This window comes from Lepidochelys kempii, chromosome 26 (assembly GCF_965140285.1).
Source record: "Lepidochelys kempii isolate rLepKem1 chromosome 26, rLepKem1.hap1, whole genome shotgun sequence".
In the NCBI taxonomy this organism is placed as follows: domain Eukaryota; kingdom Metazoa; phylum Chordata; order Testudines; family Cheloniidae; genus Lepidochelys; species Lepidochelys kempii.
Window position 1 is genome coordinate 13,608,467 of NC_136405.1, and position 16,708 is coordinate 13,625,174.

Genomic DNA, 16,708 nt, shown 5'->3' on the forward strand with positions numbered 1-16,708 from the left:
CTAGGAAACTGGTTCTAAGATGGCCACCACCAGAAGGTGCCAGCTGTTTTTTAATACATGGTCACAGTTCCTTCCTTTCTCACTGACTGTGAGACCCCTCCTGCCTTACCCTCTGCTGGAAAGTATTCTCAGCTACCTCAGAGGGCCTCCCTACAACCAGGAATAGCGCTGCCAGGATGGCTATTAGCCAGGATGGGCAGGGATGGTGCCCCTAGCCTCTTTTTGCCAGAAGCTGGAATGGGCGACACAGGGTGGATTACTTAATGATTCCCTGTTCTGTTCATTCCCTCTGGGGCACCTGGTACTGGCCACTGTCAGAAAACAGGACCCTGGGCTAGATGGACCTTTGGTCTGACCCAGTCTGGCCGTTCTTATGCCCCTTCTGGGTCACTCCAGGGTCTGTTACTCATAAAGCCCTTACCTCTATGCCCCCTGCTCTGGCCTGTCTCTGCTCCCTGCATGCATCACAACTCACCACAGTGTCAGAACTGGTTGGATCCTGCCACCAGAGAACAGAAGGGGTAGAGAGAGACTAAGGTTTTGTTTACATCAGAACTGCATTGGTTCAGTTAAACTGGAGCAAAATGCCATGTGGATGCTCCCCTGCCCCATTTGACTTAATGCTCACTTAATGTTCACTGATCCCAAAATCCTTTCCTCAGCCAAAGGAGTCAAATGATATTATTTAAGTGCATCCGAAGCAGGAAGCCTGTGAAAGAATTTCTGAGCCGGCTGGATCACAGGGTTTAAATAGAGCAAGGAAGGAAGATAAGGACATTGCTGAGAAGCTAAATGATTTCTTTGCATCACCGCAGCTGTTCGGGGAATACCTACCCCAGACCTGCTCTTGCCTGGTAATGAAGCCAAGGTGCGGTTCAAGACAAAGGGCTCAGATGAGGTGGTGCTGGCACAAGTTACCAGGCCCGGTTCATTATTTGTATAGCGGAGGCAAGTCACAGGCCAGGCCCCTGTCATGCTCTATAGGCTCAGGAATTCTGAGGGAGCTCAGGGGTGAGGGGGCTGAGCTGCCAGCAAAGATCTGTCCCTAAGAGCAGCTACCCTACCAGAAGGCTGCAGGCATGCAGCCTAGTGCATATGCGTTATGATACAGCCTGTAATTACACAATCACATCCTGTTCCACACCCTCCCCCGCCTCATTCAGGTGACACGGACTGTAAATCTGAAACGATAGAAGCTCCAGCACTTGGAACCATATTGATCCCCCATGGATCATCAGCAAGGGTGGGACCTTTAGATCCACAGCACAGACTTCTACCACTTGAGCTCATGGAACGGTAGCAATAGTAGGCTTTTCTCTTATGTGGATCACCACAAAAGGGGCACGGACACACACGTTGCCAGTGGGTTTCACAGCTATTTGCTAAACAGTGGAGGAGAGTTGACTCAGAAATCTTGTTCTCGTTTATATTCGGGAAGGGAGAGTTCACGTGATTAAAGATCCATCTTCCCCCCGCCCCGTTCCCCCTTCAGCCAGCTCCTTTCATACTCCTACAACCCCATCCCCTTCTGTCCCTATCCCCACCGCTCCTGCCTCCATCACCACTGCGACTATCCCTTCCGTACCCTGTCCTCTGCACCTGTCCCCCCCTTGAAAGCAGAGAGGAGAGGGGCAGAGAAGGAGGAAGCAACCAGCAGGAGCATTGACAGCATGTGAACAATCTCCTGGCTCTCACGCCTCCGCAGCCAGGAGCAGCAACGGTGGGGAAAGTCCGGCTCAGCCCCTGGAGCACTGATGGTTCTCCCTCCAGGAGGAGTCTCTCTCTCTGTGGGAAATTTAGCTTCCAAGGTTGAGCCTCCTCTAAGGCTCTGAGCACATGCAAACATCTACATTCAGAGTGTGGAGGACTCTGTTTTCCTGTTTTGGTGTTTTCCTTTTTAGAGTTGCGTGTTGTGAAAACAGAAGTAAAAGGCAATCAAAAGTCTGGTAAAGTTTATTATGCCCTTTTTAAAGTAAAAATCTTTAAGTTGTGGATCCAAAAGCAAGCCGAAAAGCATTTGTTTTAATGTAAATTACCTAACTGATAAGGTAAAAGCCACTGAAACCTGGGCTGCCTATGAAACAAATACAAGAACATATGGGTAATTCCTCTGTTTTGCCTGCAATTAATAAGGGTATTTGTATAAAAAAGAAATATTTTAAATAATGACTGACTGCCCAGAAGGGGTAGATCTATGTTCTTTTTGTCTTTCAGAAAATTAGAGAAAACTGATGCCAGCTGAAAAGCAATTCAACATCTCATGAATTTACTGGCACAATAGGAATTCTGTTCTGTGTGTCCTGTCTTGTGGTGTTTGTCTTGTGGCCAGAATTGCTGTGTTTAATTTTTCATAGGACAGTTTAGTTTAAAACTAAATAGAAGGGTTAAATTAAAATGCAGATAATTGTTTTATTCAACTTGGAATACAAAGGGTTTGGATAATATCAGGAAAATGTGATATACCAAAGTTTATTTTTCTTTCTTAAGCAAGTGTATTAAATTTCATTGGCCAGATCTTTTAATTGAAAAAAAATGTTAAAATTCACACACCAAGGGTCTTTGGAGGCAAGGACATGAAAGGTTAACCCACTCCCCATATTATACATGGGATCCTTCTGGCTACCTCACATTTCTAGCCAGAGGGCTGGGGAGGGAGGAAAGCTATTGGACACCAGAGGTTGTACCAAGTGGACTCCTCAAAAGTGGGTGTGCTTGTCCTGGCTTGTTGCTCCAAAGCTCTGTAATAAAGCCATTTTCCTAGAAGCGTGTATGTGGCATACATTGAACAATAAGACTAAAGTGCTGTATAATGGGGCAATGTACATGTGTTCATTTCTGAACAAAGGTGTTTAAGTGGAAAGTGAAAGTTTCCTTTGCAGGTTAATAGAAGCCAAGAAGGGGAGAAAAAAAAAGAACAGAGGACGAGCTAATTCAATGCTGTAGCTGGCAGGCTCGGTCCCAAGATAAGACGCTGGCCTGCCCAAGGACATTACTCACAGCTAGGATTTGGCTAACAGCCAAGAAAGAGGGGGGCTTGAATGTGCCTAAGCAGCTGTGAGATCTGTAAAACACTGATCCTGTATCAGTAGGAAACCACTTGGCCGATGAGGCTGCTAGAGCCGCTGCCTTACAAAATACTCAATTCACCTCTTTTAACCTGGCAACAGCAAGCCCCAGACAGTGAAAAAATAACCTGGGAGAAATGGGGAGCTAAGCCTGATTCCACGGGAATGTGGGAGTGTGATGGTCGTTTTGTTTTACCTAAAAACCAACAGAGTGCAGTGATGGAACAGATCCACAAAAAATACACACTTGGGAGCAAATAAAATGGCCCAAATTATGTTAAGACAGTTTGTTTCCCCAGGACTTTACGAAGTAGCCAGAAGGACAGTAGAAAAGTGTGCTCTGTGTCAGCAGTGTAACCCAAGGGGTGTAAATAAGCAAGCACCACCTGGGGGGGGCGCAGGTGGGCTCACAGGCCTATGCAGCATGTACAGATTGATTTTACTGATTTACCTCCCTCTGAAAGAAAGTGGCATTTATTAGTCATAATAGACCAGCTCACTGGATGGGTGGAAGTTTATCCCACCGCTCGAGCGACTGCAACTGCTGTATGTAAGGTATTACTTAACGAAATTATACCAAGATTTGGCCCCCCTGAAATAATTGACTCAGACCAAGGTACTCATTTTACCGCAAAGATTTATAACAAACTGACCAATACGGTAGGAACAAAATGGGCTTTTCACGCTCCCTGGCATCCCCAGAGTTCAGGCCAGGTGAAGCAGATGAACGGAACTCTAAAAAAATCTTTTGACAAAATTATGCCGGGAACTCAATATGAGATGGACTAAAGGCATAGAATCATAGAATATCAGGGTTGGAAGGGACCTCAGGAGGTCATCTAGTCCAACCCCCTGCTCAAAAGCAGGACCCATCCCCAATTAAATCATTCCAGCCAGGGCTTTGTCAAGCCTGACCTTAAAAACGTCTAAGGAAGGAGATTCCACCACCTCCCTAGGCAACGCAAGTCCTTCCTCTAGCTCTCTATACCATTCAAACAACTCCGAGTGCCAGAACTAAACTGGCACCTTACAAAATCCTGTCTGGACATATACCCCCAACTTTCACTCCTTTGATATCAGTTCCCAATGATACTGATATGACCAAAGCCACAGAGACTTATGCAAAAGAATTGCAGAGACATCTAGTGACATTGCAACAATACTCTGCGCACTCCCAGTCCTTACCTTTGTGGGAAGCTGTTCATTTTTTTTACCAGGTGATCCTGTGTGGGTAAAAGCATATAAGAAGACTCCGCTTCAACCACAGTGGCTGGGACCCTTTGAAACCCTTCTGGTGACCCCTACCGCTATCCGAGTGAAGGAGCTACCCACCTGGATCCATCATACCAGAGTCAAGAGGAGCACGGCTAGGGAACCTGACCTGGAGAAAGGTTCCCCAGAAGCAGACGGCGTCGGACTTCAAGGGAGCTATGCACGTTTACCCCACCGTGAACCGGGTGAATCACAAGCAGACGACATCTGTGCTCAAGACAAATGGACTGCTACCCCTTTGGGTGACCTGAAGCTCCGGCTGCAGCTAAAAAAACCTTGAGTTGGTGGTGTCCTCTCAGGGAAAGATGGCCCCGTTCTCTAAGCTGGGTTCTTGTGTTTTTAATGTGTTTAAGTATTTGTTATCTTTCTTTTCTGGTGGTACGGGGAGTTGAGACTATAGACTCACACAGTTCTAACACATTTATACATCTTGCCCATGAAAAGAAATCTTGTATGCCCGCCCTACAAAACACTTCATGCTGGGTGTGCTCATTAATACCAGCAGATAGCCAAAAAGGTCTTCCCATGGTTCCTATTCCCCTTAGTGCAATAAATATGACCTGGACCCCGTCCTGGAAGGATTCTACAGGCAATTTAAATATTACCTGGGCTGATACTGGCATCTCTGAAAGCAGGTATCTAATAGCTTGGAAACGAGTTGGTCAATGGTGCCTCTTAAGAGAAGGGAAAATAGCTTTGGGTAATACTGAGTGCACAGCCTACTTTAACGGCACTCATTTCGGGAGTAAAAGAGGTCCTAATATCTCTCTCCTGGATGGGGCAACCTCTTGCACCTCTGCGTGGTATAAATTCGCGGTTAACAAGTGCAGTCTGCATGGGGAAAAACGTTTTTTGTATAAAGATCATAAGTTGATTGACCATTACGCTATAAATTGCACACTTGGGTATAACCTGCCAACTCATCTATGTGTTTATATTCCTCTAACGCCTCTGCGGCTAAATTCTCCCTCCTGCCATCTTGGACCGGATGGTACAAACTTATTAATAATACCTGGTCCAAAGTCACTCCTACCCTTTTTGGAGTATACTGGGTGTGTGGTAACAAAGCATACCTAGCCCTCCCTCCTTCCTGGAGTGGATCCTGCTACTTGGCTTGGTTAGAACAACCTGTAGTATATCGCACATGTCTCCCTAAAGGAAGAATTAGGAATGTAAGGGGGGTTGAGGAAGACATAAATGACTCTCGCCCCCTTACTTGGCGTGCCCTAAATGACTGGACAGGTGCTTGTGCAGGATTTGTCTTCGCCTGTGGAGGTGCCCCTGGCGTAGTGGGGAAGGAGTCACGAGACTTCAGGGAATGTTGGAGATGATGGCAAATACCACTGCCGATGCCTTAGTAGATTTGGCAACCAAACAAAAAAAAACTAAGGCAGATGGTTCTCCAAAACCGCTTGGCATTAGATATTTTGCTGGCCTCTCAGGGAGAAACATGTACGTTAATTGGGCAAGAAGGCTGTGTATATGTTCCGGACGTTTATAGCGCCACCTGGGAAAGAGCAAACCACCTTATGCAAGTTGCAAAACACCATGAAGAAGAGCGAGTCAACACATGGTGGAGCAATTTGTTCAACTGGGTTCCAGATATAGGTGGCTGGTTACATAACTTGCTTCGGAGTGCCGTTGTGATTGTTTATGGCCTAATAGTTTTGTATGTTATGTTAAGATGTGGCTGTTAGATGGGTACCAAGCTGTGCCCTACCAACCAGTGAATATTTTTAAGTCACTCCACACAGAGACCAGTATGTCCCAAGAGTTCCCCTATGGCATTCTTGGGGCAAAGGAGGGACTGTTAGGTGAGAAAAGCTAAAACAGGAGGCAGTTATGCCAACCGAACCAAAGTCAGGCTAAGAGATGCTGCTGGGAAAGTCTCTGAAAGGAGAATGAAGGAATATTTGTTTAAGTTACAGAGAGTGAGAAAAAAGGGGAGGCCTGCATTCCTGTACCAGATGTGCTGGGAACAGTCCTTGAGATACAGAGGCGCTGCTTTCCACTCCCTACTTTTGTGTTATGTCTGTTTTAACTCCTCATCTCCTGGTTGACACCCATACTGATAAGAAAGTTAGTGAAGCACTATGATTTGCTAAAAGTTATCTACAATAAGGGGGGTAGATGTGCATGCATATAGAGAAAGAAGATTTTAACTAATATAGGGGAGGGGTGGGCTGCTTTATGAATAAATTTGTGACGCGACGGAACCGTTTATAAAAACCTATTAGTTTGACTTAGAGGCTGCTGGTTCTCTTTAGAGATGGGCTGCTCTCTATTGTTGCGTGCACTCTTCAATAAAGAGCTTTGTGTTCAGACCTTGCTGGTGTTGCCTGTCTCTCTCTGGTCAGACAACGAACAGTGCCATCTGGGGTTCGAGTCCTTGACAAGAGGATTAGAGCTTGGCCAAATTTAGACAGCTTTCCATCGGACGAGCAAAAGGCACCTCTCTGACCCAAGGGCCACCCCCTGCCCTAGTATCGAGGCTTGGTGCCAACACCCCATTAAGAACATGAGGTGTTTCAGCCACACTGCGCTTGCCTGAGGCTGGCTGCAGACTCAGGCAGACTTTCCCTGCTTTAGATACACTTGCTACACATTGCAGAGGAAAAGCCTGACCACGCCAAGGGCTAGGAACTTACCTTTTATTTAAGTAAAAAGCTAATAAGACTGATGTCATCTCCTGACTCCAGGAGTTGGAGCTAGGTCTACAGCCCCATCTACGCCTTAGTCTGGCCTTGTTTTGCACATTACGTGAGCTCTGCAGGGGTGGGAGCGGGCCGGGTAGGACAGCTGTGTTAGCACTGAGTCACCCCGTGAAGCAGGATATGCTGTTCTAGGAATACTCCACCCTCGCTGAGCGAGAAGACAGATATCGCAGGTAGAGGAAACCGAGATCACTCCTGCTGAAGCATTAGGTGCCGCCAGCCAGCCTCACCTGAGCGCTGCCAAAGGGATTTCATAGCATGTCCGTGCAGCAGAGAAAGAACAGGGCTGTCATCATTGTCAATTATGAGTTCCACAGCAGGGCTAAGTCGCTATCACCCAGGAAAGGGGCCAAGAGAGAAGCAGACAAGCTGTTTAAAGCATTATCCAAACTCAACTATGCAGTGAAGTTGCACTATGACCAGACAGCCCAGGAAATAGAGGAGATCTACCAGCAAGGTACGCGTCCCCTGCTTTGCTCCTGGCAGTGTGCGAAGCTGCGTGTTGGGACCAATGGATGGATGGGTGGGGCTTGCATTATATTTGTTGCAGTTTGGAACATCAATTGTGTACAGTTGTGATTGTCTATTCCTCCACACACACAGACACACACCCCTTGGGCTGGCATATCCCAGGCAGCACATGCCACTCACAACCCCCAGTCCCCTAGGGAGGGTATATTTATAATCCCCTCCCTTGCTTGGTCCTGCTCTCAGGAGAGATGTGACTGAGATGGACGTCTCGGGGAATGGGAGAGCAACCAAAGAATGAGAGGGGGGAATCCTAAACCTCATGGCCAGAAAGGGCCATGAGGATCACCTACCCCTGGGGCGACCAGCCTGTAGCATGTGAGGTTGTAAACTGCGTCCCTCGGGGGTGACCGGCCTAAGGGGCAAATGTTGAGTTTGGGTGGAAAATGAGCTCTTAGTGAGTCCACACAGGAGGATTTGAGTCAGCACCATTGCCACAGGTAGGAGGCTCTGTCGCCTCAATTACCTCCTGGTGGGGCCGCAGGGAACAGCTGTCCCTGCCCAGCTGGCAACCTGCTGCATCACAGGAGGGAACAGACTCGTTCTGGCTGTTGCAATGCCCGCTTCCCTGCCAGGCTGCACAATCCCAGGGATAGCAGAAAGGAGCACGGCTGGTTCTGTCTGCACCAAAGGGAGATCCTTGCTGAGGACAGCTCCCCTCCTCATACAGCCCAAGAGAGAGGAAGAACCAGATATACTAAGAACCGACAGGGTACAGCTCCCTGATTCTCTGCCCCAGCCCAGCTTAGAGCAGTCTTGAGGCTGCTCTAGCTTGTGCCAGCTGCTCTGGTCCCTAAGGGATCATTATATGCCATCTGGGGAGAACCTGAGCTCAGTGCATTACAGCTACTGCCTGTTCCTGCCTTGGGCACACCCTTCCTCCAGGCTGAAAAGGTGCCTGGACCTCCTGCCAGCCCCAGAATCTCCCCCCGGGATTCCTGCGTCAGGCCCCATCACTCGAGGTGGCGCTGGGGCAGATCTTTTAGAAAAAGATGCCCAGTCTTAATTGAGAAACTCCACTTGATGGAGAACCCACCACGTCCCTAGATAACACGTTAACAGTGAGGGTGCTGGGCCACTGGGACAACTTATCTCCTCTCTGAGTTTATCCAACTTCAGGGACCAACGACTGGATCTTGCCTGGCCTTTGTATGCTAGGTTAAAGAGCCCTTTACCATCAGAGGTCTGAGTGATGGGGTCCACTGCTGTAGAGGACTGAGGTGCTCATGGAAGAGGTGGGGCATACACATACCCTAAATAGGACCCCAGCGAGCGTATTTATTCCCACAACACCCCCATGAGGCAGGGGGGCATTCTTCCCATTTTTACAGATCTCTCTGGGCAAAATACTTAGGGAAACTGAGGTCCAGGGTCACCCAGTGAGTCTGAGGCAGAGAATTGACCCCAGCTCCCCATCATAGAATATCAGGGTTGGAAGGGACCTCCGGAGGTCATCTAGTCCAACCCCCTGCTCAAAGCAGGACCAATCCCCGATTTTTTCCCTGATCCCTAAATGGCCCCCTCAAGGATTGAACTCACAACCCTGGGTTTAGCAGGCCAATGCTCAAACCACTGAGCTATTCCTCCCCTATGTCCCAGGCAACAGGCCCATCCTTTCTCCTAGTGGGTACCAGCCAGACATCAGGCTACTCTAAGGAGCTGCTGCGCTAATGTGTCTTTACAGAGAGCCGGGAGGAACATGGTGATTGCTTTGTCAGCATTCTGTCCAGCCACGGCGAGGAGGGGGCCATATACGACTGCAGGGGAGAGCTGGTCAAGCTGACAAGGATTTTCCAGATGTTATCACCACAAAGGTGCCCAGTGCTAGCTGGAAAGCCCAAGGTCTTCTTCATACAGGTAACCTGGGAACCACCAAACAGGATCAGACCCGAGGTTCATGTAGCCCAGTATTCTGTCAGCGACCAGCACTAATGCTTCAGAGGGAGGTGTAAGAGCCCCACAACAGCAGATGTGGGACCTCCACATTAGGGCTCAGCCTGGTTTAAGCCCTTAAGCCTGAGGTTTAATATCCCTTCCAGAACTTATGTCATTACTTAGAACAACTCTGGATATTCTTGTTAGCCATATGAATGTCCAGTCCTTTTCTGAGTCTCACCAAGTTCTTGGCCTCAGTGACATCATGTGAGTTCCACGGGCTAATCACATGCTGTTTAAAGTACTGTTTCCTTTTCTCAGGTTTGAATTTCTCACCTTTTGAGTTCATTTGAATGTTCCCTTGTCCTGTTACAGACAGGGAGAACTGAAGCTCCCAACCTACTCCAGACCAGAGGTTCTCATACTGGGGGGCATGGAATGTACGGGGCAGGGGGGAAGCCTGGGAAGCTTTGGAGAAATAAAACCCACTTACTGGGCACTTTTTACTCACAACAATGAATAATTAGCAAAGCTGATTCCTCCAGACATAGCAGGTCCTCAGATGGTGGATTTTGATGGATTTCTGTTAAGCTTGTCATTGTCATTGGCACGGTAATCCATTTGGTACAATCCGCTCAGTACGATCAGGTTTACGTGCTCAGGTACATCGGCTCGAGGTGCAACTGTGTTCTTTCACAGCTGTGCTAGAGAGGCAGAGCAATGTGCCCAGTTGACAAACATTTACACAACCAAAAGTATCAAGTTCAGCTCTGATAGGGAGGGTGGGATCATTAGACAGCCACACGTATTCCAATAAGCAGCCATCTGTGCAAGTGTTTATGGCATTGCAAGGCTCACAGATACTACGCAGGACGCTGCTGAAAATCAGCTCCCGAAAGCGTGCAGTGCATTGCCCGTTCTTCATTATTGTCTTGTGTTAACATGGGTCATTCGTCCATGCCATGGGAACAGCCACCCAATACAAATAGCGACAGACCACCACATGATTCATCCCAACAATTCAGCGAATGGTTACACCCCATGAATGACAGAGTCATTCATCAAGGTCTCACTAACAAAGAGAGGGGCTTACATTGCACCGAGGAGCTCCTGTAGCTCTGGAGTGAATCTGGGGACTGAACATTTGAGACCAAGGCTAACGGATCACTTTGCCTCAATCTTGCCAGTTTACTACCAGCTCCAGGATGACCCAAAGTGCTCTACAGCTCACAGATATTTTGTGGCATATGTGATAGCATCACAAGTCTCAGTTCTCTGCCTAATGGCTAAAGGCTTACACAGTCTTTGCCTCATACGGGCCTCAGCTCCCTGGGAAATTGGTATTGGGTGTCTGGGCTGAGATCCCATTCTACATGCTGTTTGGAACCACTGCTGTTCAAGGACTGGTGGCTGTAGCATGACCAAAAATCATGCATTAAGAATATACCCATGTCACTGGTTTCTCTTCCTACACCCCGTAGCAAGTTACACAATCCAGTCTGGAGGCAACAAACATGTGGGTTATCATGGCCACTGCCTCATCATGGTGGAAGGGGTGGGGTGTCCTAGTAACCTAGAGAATGAAGGTGGTATCTTTTCCAGTGATGCTACCTTACTAACTAGACTTAGTGAGCAATCGAACAGCTCCCTGAGGCCTCATGAATGGCCAATGGATGGCTTTAGTGGAAATGTAGGACAGAGTCTTAGCTAATTCCCTAAAGCCTTCCCTACCCTTCTGACAGCATCTTCTCCATCTTACCTGAGTTCACCTGGAGCCAGGAATTCTTCATGCTGGTGCTGATCTACAGGCATTCTAGCTTCCTGGAGCATCTGTGAACAAGGAGATAAGCAGCCAGGTGTCATTGGCATACCGTTAGCAGAAAGTGTCTCCACCTGGGCTCCGGTAGATATTGATGAACGGTAAAGACAGGATGACTCCTGGTGGGATGGGCTCCCCCCGACCCCTCACCCTCTTTGGGTCCTGTTGGAGAGGAACAATTGGAGCGTAGAGCTGTGGCATCTTCTCCAGTGGAATCACAGCGGTTACTGTGCTGAAAGCAGCAGTGGGATGTAGCAGTACAAGCAGAGGGTCAGGCAAAGTTTTCAATAGTGTCTAAGAGGCTCTTCTGTGCAAGTCCCATTTTCAGAAATGACCATCCCATGGCAATCTGTGACAACATCAGTTTTGAAAATGGGACTTAGGTGGCTTAGAAAATCTCACCCACAGGCTTGGTCCATTAGTCCCTTAGTGCTAGCAGGCGGTATCCCTGCTCTGCATAGACTCCATGGTCTGCAGTCTGTTTGCCTAGGAGTTGGGGACTTGGCGATGGTTGGAAGAGTCTCCTGCAGAACATTGCATTATTCAGGGAGATTGTTGGGTTTTTCCACTTGGAAAGAGGCAATGATTTCTGTTTACCTGCTAAACCAAAGGGGAAGTTTACAGAGGCTGAAAGTAATTAACCAGTTGGAATTGGTCCAGGGCCTAAGGGCTAATGTGCCAACTCTTCGAAAACATGTCATGGGATCTTTCATGACCTCAGTGGTTCAAGACAGAAAGCCATGCTCTGAGACAGCTCCAGCCCCCTGTAGCGCCAGTCAGTCGCATCAGTTCAGTAATATCTGAGAAGAGCTCCACTTTAGGGCATCACCAATGCCACTCCTAACAGGACTCTGGGGGTGGCTTTTTGGAAGTGGGGGTATACGATGTTTTCTCTCCCCAAAACACGGGAGAAATAATCACCTCCCAGGGGGTTCCCGTAATAAGAGGACTTGTGGGGCATCAGGAACTAACTGCTGAGAGGGGGCAGAGTGGGCAGAGTGGGCCAAGGAACCCCATCCCGGGTTCAGATCCCACCCCAGGACACAAGAGAGAATCGTCATGGTGGCCAACAGCCGTGGCCCCGAGTCACTGCACTGTTCTGCGTGACTGGCCATCTCAGCTGGAGAGACACCCAGGCCTGGAGGAGCAAGGGCCGCTGGCGGTCCGAGCTGAGGGAGTGCTGGGGACTGCAAGGCATGATGGAGATGCAGTAGCAGGGGGAGCCGTTCGTCCACCATTCAGCACAAACGGAGACGCTTGCATAGCACCTGGCTGTAGCCTGTGTTATCTGCTACTTCCCTAGCCCTCCGGTTCATAGGATCATAGAATATCAGGGTTGGAAGGGACCTCAGGAGGTCATCTAGTCCAACCCCCTGCTCAAATCAGGACCAATCCACAATTTTTGCCCCAGATCTCTAAATGGCCCCCTCAAAGATTGAACTCACAACCCTGGGTTTAGCAGGCCATTGCTCAAATCACTGAGCTACTCCCCTGCCGAGGGATCCCTCCCATGCATTTTTAAATGATGCAGCACACGCAACCTCATGGGTCAAACGATAGGCCTGCCTGACAGCAACCCCCCGAAACAAGCCGGGCAACGCAGGTTACTAATGTGTTCACCCCGCAATGAACAGCGCAAGCCGCGTCAGAGCTGGACTGTCTGCAGCGACTCTGCTGCAGAACAGTCCCGGGAGGTGCCCGCTCCCTGCCCACGCCATTGAGAGGATTAACTGAATACATCCTCTGTTGTACAAGAAATGCCCTCACTACGAGCCAGACCATTAAGTCCCCCGCTCAGAACTGAAAGGTCATTAACACACCCACATCACTTGCCTGCTCATGCTTGCATTGAGCCAGCTTCTTGCGCTGGGGTTTACTGGAAGTCAGCTGGTTAATGACGTATTTGTTTGTACAGCAACTAGCGCAATAAACACCTGCTCAGAACCTCTGGGCACCACCACAGTATCATAACCACTTCTTTTATGCGGAATAACAATAGAGGCTGCTCCAGAGAGAGTTTGGTGCCTACTAAGAGGGGTGGGGTGGCAATTTCAGGCTATGCATGCAGTGCACAGATTCTGCCAGCCATGTGTAAGCCTTTAGTGCTAGCAGCCAAAGTCCTGTTTATCGATAGGCAGGTACCAGAAAAACAGCTGCAATGCAACCCCCTCCCCACATAAGCCCCTGCCCACAGGCCTCCTTCCAGCCCTAGGCTGCCCCTTACCTGGGACTGGCATCCTTGCTGGTAATTAGGACTCATGTTGACACACATCCCACTGTATAACAAATTGAGACATAAGAACGGCCACAGTGGGTCAGATCAAAGGTCCATCTAGCCCAGTGGTCTATCTTCAGACAGTGACTAATGGGAGGTTCCCCAAAGGGAACGAACAGAACAGCAAGTGACCCATCCCCAGACACCGCACATGTCACATAGGGGCCATGTACCCAGGGCTCTCCTTATGTAGCATCAGACTCCACTACTGCCTCAGTTTCCCTTCTTCCACAGGGAAAGGAAACCACCATGCCTGGAGCTTTGCAGTTACCCTCCCAGGCTCCACAATCCATTCCCCCACACATATACTGCAGGGGACTTCAGCCAGCTCTTTGCTTTTCACTGGCAGACAGACCCTTCCAGAGCCCCTGTAAGAACCTCACACAGCCTTCCTGCTCTCTGAAGCATCCCCCTACACTTAGCCTCTGGGTCTGAGTCACATGCTCCCATTATCTGCCCCTTGGGCTCATTCCTTTCACCTGGGGGGGGTGGGTGAAGCCTGCCACAGGCTCAGCTGAGCCACAACCTCCTTAAAGGGCTAGTACCCCTGTAACCGGCCACCAAACAGGCATGGGGTGTGAATGAACCTCACTCACTATGAACCTGCCAGATCAAGGGCAGATTCTGGCTACTTTGTGGCACAGAGTGGCCAGAAGTAGGGAGAGGATCCGGCCAGTGGTGTCTATTTTTGAGCGTGTGCAGAACAGAGCCTGGAGAGACCTGGTCACTGCCCCAAGGGGCTTGCAATCTAGACAAGTAATAAATGTTCAGCACCGGCTACCCCGGTGTCAGACTGAGCCTGGCCAGTTGCACGGCAGGGGTCTGCTCCAAGGAAGGCGGAGCAGTGGCATTTTCCAAGCTGTCTCCTTTGTTATCCCCTGCCCAGAGTGCTGATCTTTTCAGACCCCCCAAACTGCCGTCAGGAAGGGTTAGTGTGTGGGGTTCTATGCCAGCCATGGAGGGGAAGGGAGAGACAGATGGGGCCTCTAGACCTGTGGGGAGCGGGAGATGGCTGGGGCTCCAGGCCTGTGTGGAGAAGAAGATGAAGGGTTGGCTCCAGGCCTGTGGGGAGGGGAAGATAACTGGGGGTTCCAGCCAGGCTTGTTGGGAGGGGGAGCAGAGATGAAAGGGGATTCCAGGACTGTGGGAAGGGGGAGATGAAAGGGGGCTCCAGGCCTGTGGGGACTGGAAGCAGAGATGAAGGGGGGCTCCAGGCCTGGGGGGAGGGGGAGATGAAAGGGGCTCCAGGCCTATGGGGAGGGGGAGATGAAAGCGGGCTCAGGCCTGCCCCAGAGGAGACCAGAGGGGGGTATCAGTGGAATGAACAGCACCCAGCACTGCCCTTTGCTGGCTGATTGCGGGGCTTGTGTTTCCAGGCCTGCCGTGGGAATGAGATGGATCCGGGTGTGTGGGTGGAGACGGACAGCGCCCGGCCCCCAGCAGACAGCTTCTCGCACTACCTCTCCATCCCAGACAGCACCGCCGTGATGTTCGCCTGCAGCCCAGGTGAGTGAGAGCAGAGATGGCCCCGGGACCCGAGGCCGGAAGAAGCTGGTACCCCAGGGGTGATTCTGCTCCTTCAGGTCTAATGCCCTTCTGGCCTGTCGTGCTGTGCCAGCCATCCCCTTCGGACAACGGCCGCGGAGGCCTGCTGCCACACAGGGAGCCATCTCGTCTCCAGCAACAGCCACCAATTCAACTCTGTAGCTCTGGTGCCGGAGTCTACAGCTGCCCCCTTTCACACTATTTTGGGAAAGAAACGTGGAACTTCTTTCCTCTGTTAAACACAGAGGAGGAGGGGAGAATCCTGCTGAAAAGGCGAGCCACAGGCTCGTAGGGAAACAGTCAAGTCTCAGCCCAGGATCCACAGGGATATGGGCTCAGGGTGATCTCCGCTAGACTTGCACAGCCCGTGGCCCACAGAGTGCCCCCGCATCATCCCAGGGGTGTATCGACGGATATCTGCTCACTGTACAATGCTGGGCCATTGGGGGGGGGGGGAATTGTGCAATGAGGGAGGCCCTGATATGGGGTTTGATGGGGGAGTCATGACACTAGCTGCAGACATTTTCCAGGCTGCTTCCCCTGCCCCAGGGCCAGCCCTGCCCCCTGCCGGCCGAGAAGGGAACGAACTTGCTCTTGTCTTGCATTTGGGGGGGTGGGACAGAGGCAGAGGACACAGAAAAAAGGAGGGAGTGACTGTTCCTTCCCTTCACACCCCTGGCTCCCACTGCCTCAACCCAAGGCTTTCCTCCACCAGACGGGCATAGTGCACCCCTCATCCCAATCAGTCGCTTGCCCCTGTTCCCACGCCGGCCCTGCACCTCTCAGCAGGCCTCTGGAGGGGAAGAAGGGAGACATTTTTTGATGCAGGTTAATTTAAACTGAAACCTGCAGGTTTCCACAACACGGTGCTGGAAAGACCTGAGCCGAGGCCCCAGGATAGCTTCTCTTCTAGCACCAGGGCAACGTACCATGGCTGGCAAACAGGGGCAGTCGTTTCTGCTACCAGTTCTGTGTTTGTACAGCACCTGGCATGATGGGGTCCTGATTCCATTCTGTAGTGTAGAGGGGGCCATGGAAACAGAGGGTCAACCAGTCTCCTCCCTGCCACCAGCACAGTGAAAGAAGCAGCACTCTGGGAATTTACACCCACAAGAGACGACAACATCCTTTCTTTGGTATTTTCAGGCTATAGCGCTTTCCTAAATCCACTGGGCTCTATGTTTCTCCAAACCTTGCTGGAGTTTCTGGAAGGAGATGAGAGGCATCTTGAACTTGCACGGCTAATGACCCGCATCAGCTGGAAAGTCGCGTTTCATTGCGAAGCCAAAGGGCAATACAAGGGGAACAAGGAAATGCCCTGCTTTGTCACCAACATGGTGCGAGAGGTTTATCCATTCTCCATCCAAACCACGGAGACCGGCAGCCTCTGAGAACTCAGATCTCACCGGAGGGAGCCACCAGCTGTTTTCCAGCTCTTTCAGGAGCGCTGTACATGGCCAGTCACTGCAAGAGGAATCACAGAGCGCGTGAGGGTCAGCACCATTTCTGTCCCGACGGCTTCCCAAGTCCACAGGACAAGGACTTTTGTGTTGTATGGGCAAATAAAGGGCCACGCACCTCTCCAGTGCTCCATGAATAATAAAACTAGCACTGC

The 16,708-nt window shown here is 50.2% G+C and overlaps 1 protein-coding gene and 1 long non-coding RNA gene across 2 annotated transcripts; one reads left to right on the forward strand and one right to left on the reverse strand.

Moving 5' to 3' along the window:
• The first annotated feature begins 7,309 nt into the window (after window positions 1-7,309).
• LOC140903712 (caspase-7) lies at window positions 7,310-16,495 on the forward strand. The gene is made up of 4 exons (XM_073325447.1): window positions 7,310-7,508; window positions 9,264-9,436; window positions 14,925-15,054; window positions 16,240-16,495. The coding sequence occupies exons 1-4, from the start codon at window positions 7,310-7,312 to the stop codon at window positions 16,482-16,484; spliced, it is 747 nt and encodes a 248-aa protein (XP_073181548.1). The 3' UTR covers window positions 16,485-16,495.
• LOC144929907 (uncharacterized) lies at window positions 9,972-11,878 on the reverse strand. The gene is made up of 3 exons (XR_013635074.1): window positions 11,676-11,878; window positions 11,214-11,284; window positions 9,972-10,158 (listed from the first exon to the last, which is right to left on the reverse strand). It is a non-coding gene; the product is annotated as an uncharacterized LOC144929907 (long non-coding RNA).
• Window positions 16,496-16,708: the final 213 nt, after the last annotated feature.

Bases quoted from the DNA above. Each gene is read 5' to 3' on its own strand.
- LOC140903712 (XM_073325447.1), top strand. From the start codon at position 7,310: ATGTCCGTGCAGCAGAGAAAGAACAGGGCTGTCATCATTGTCAATTAT. The intron at 9,437-14,924 runs GTAACCTGGGAA...TTGTGTTTCCAG, and splicing joins CCAAGGTCTTCTTCATACAG to GCCTGCCGTGGGAATGAGAT. The intron at 15,055-16,239 runs GTGAGTGAGAGC...TGGTATTTTCAG, and splicing joins GATGTTCGCCTGCAGCCCAG to GCTATAGCGCTTTCCTAAAT.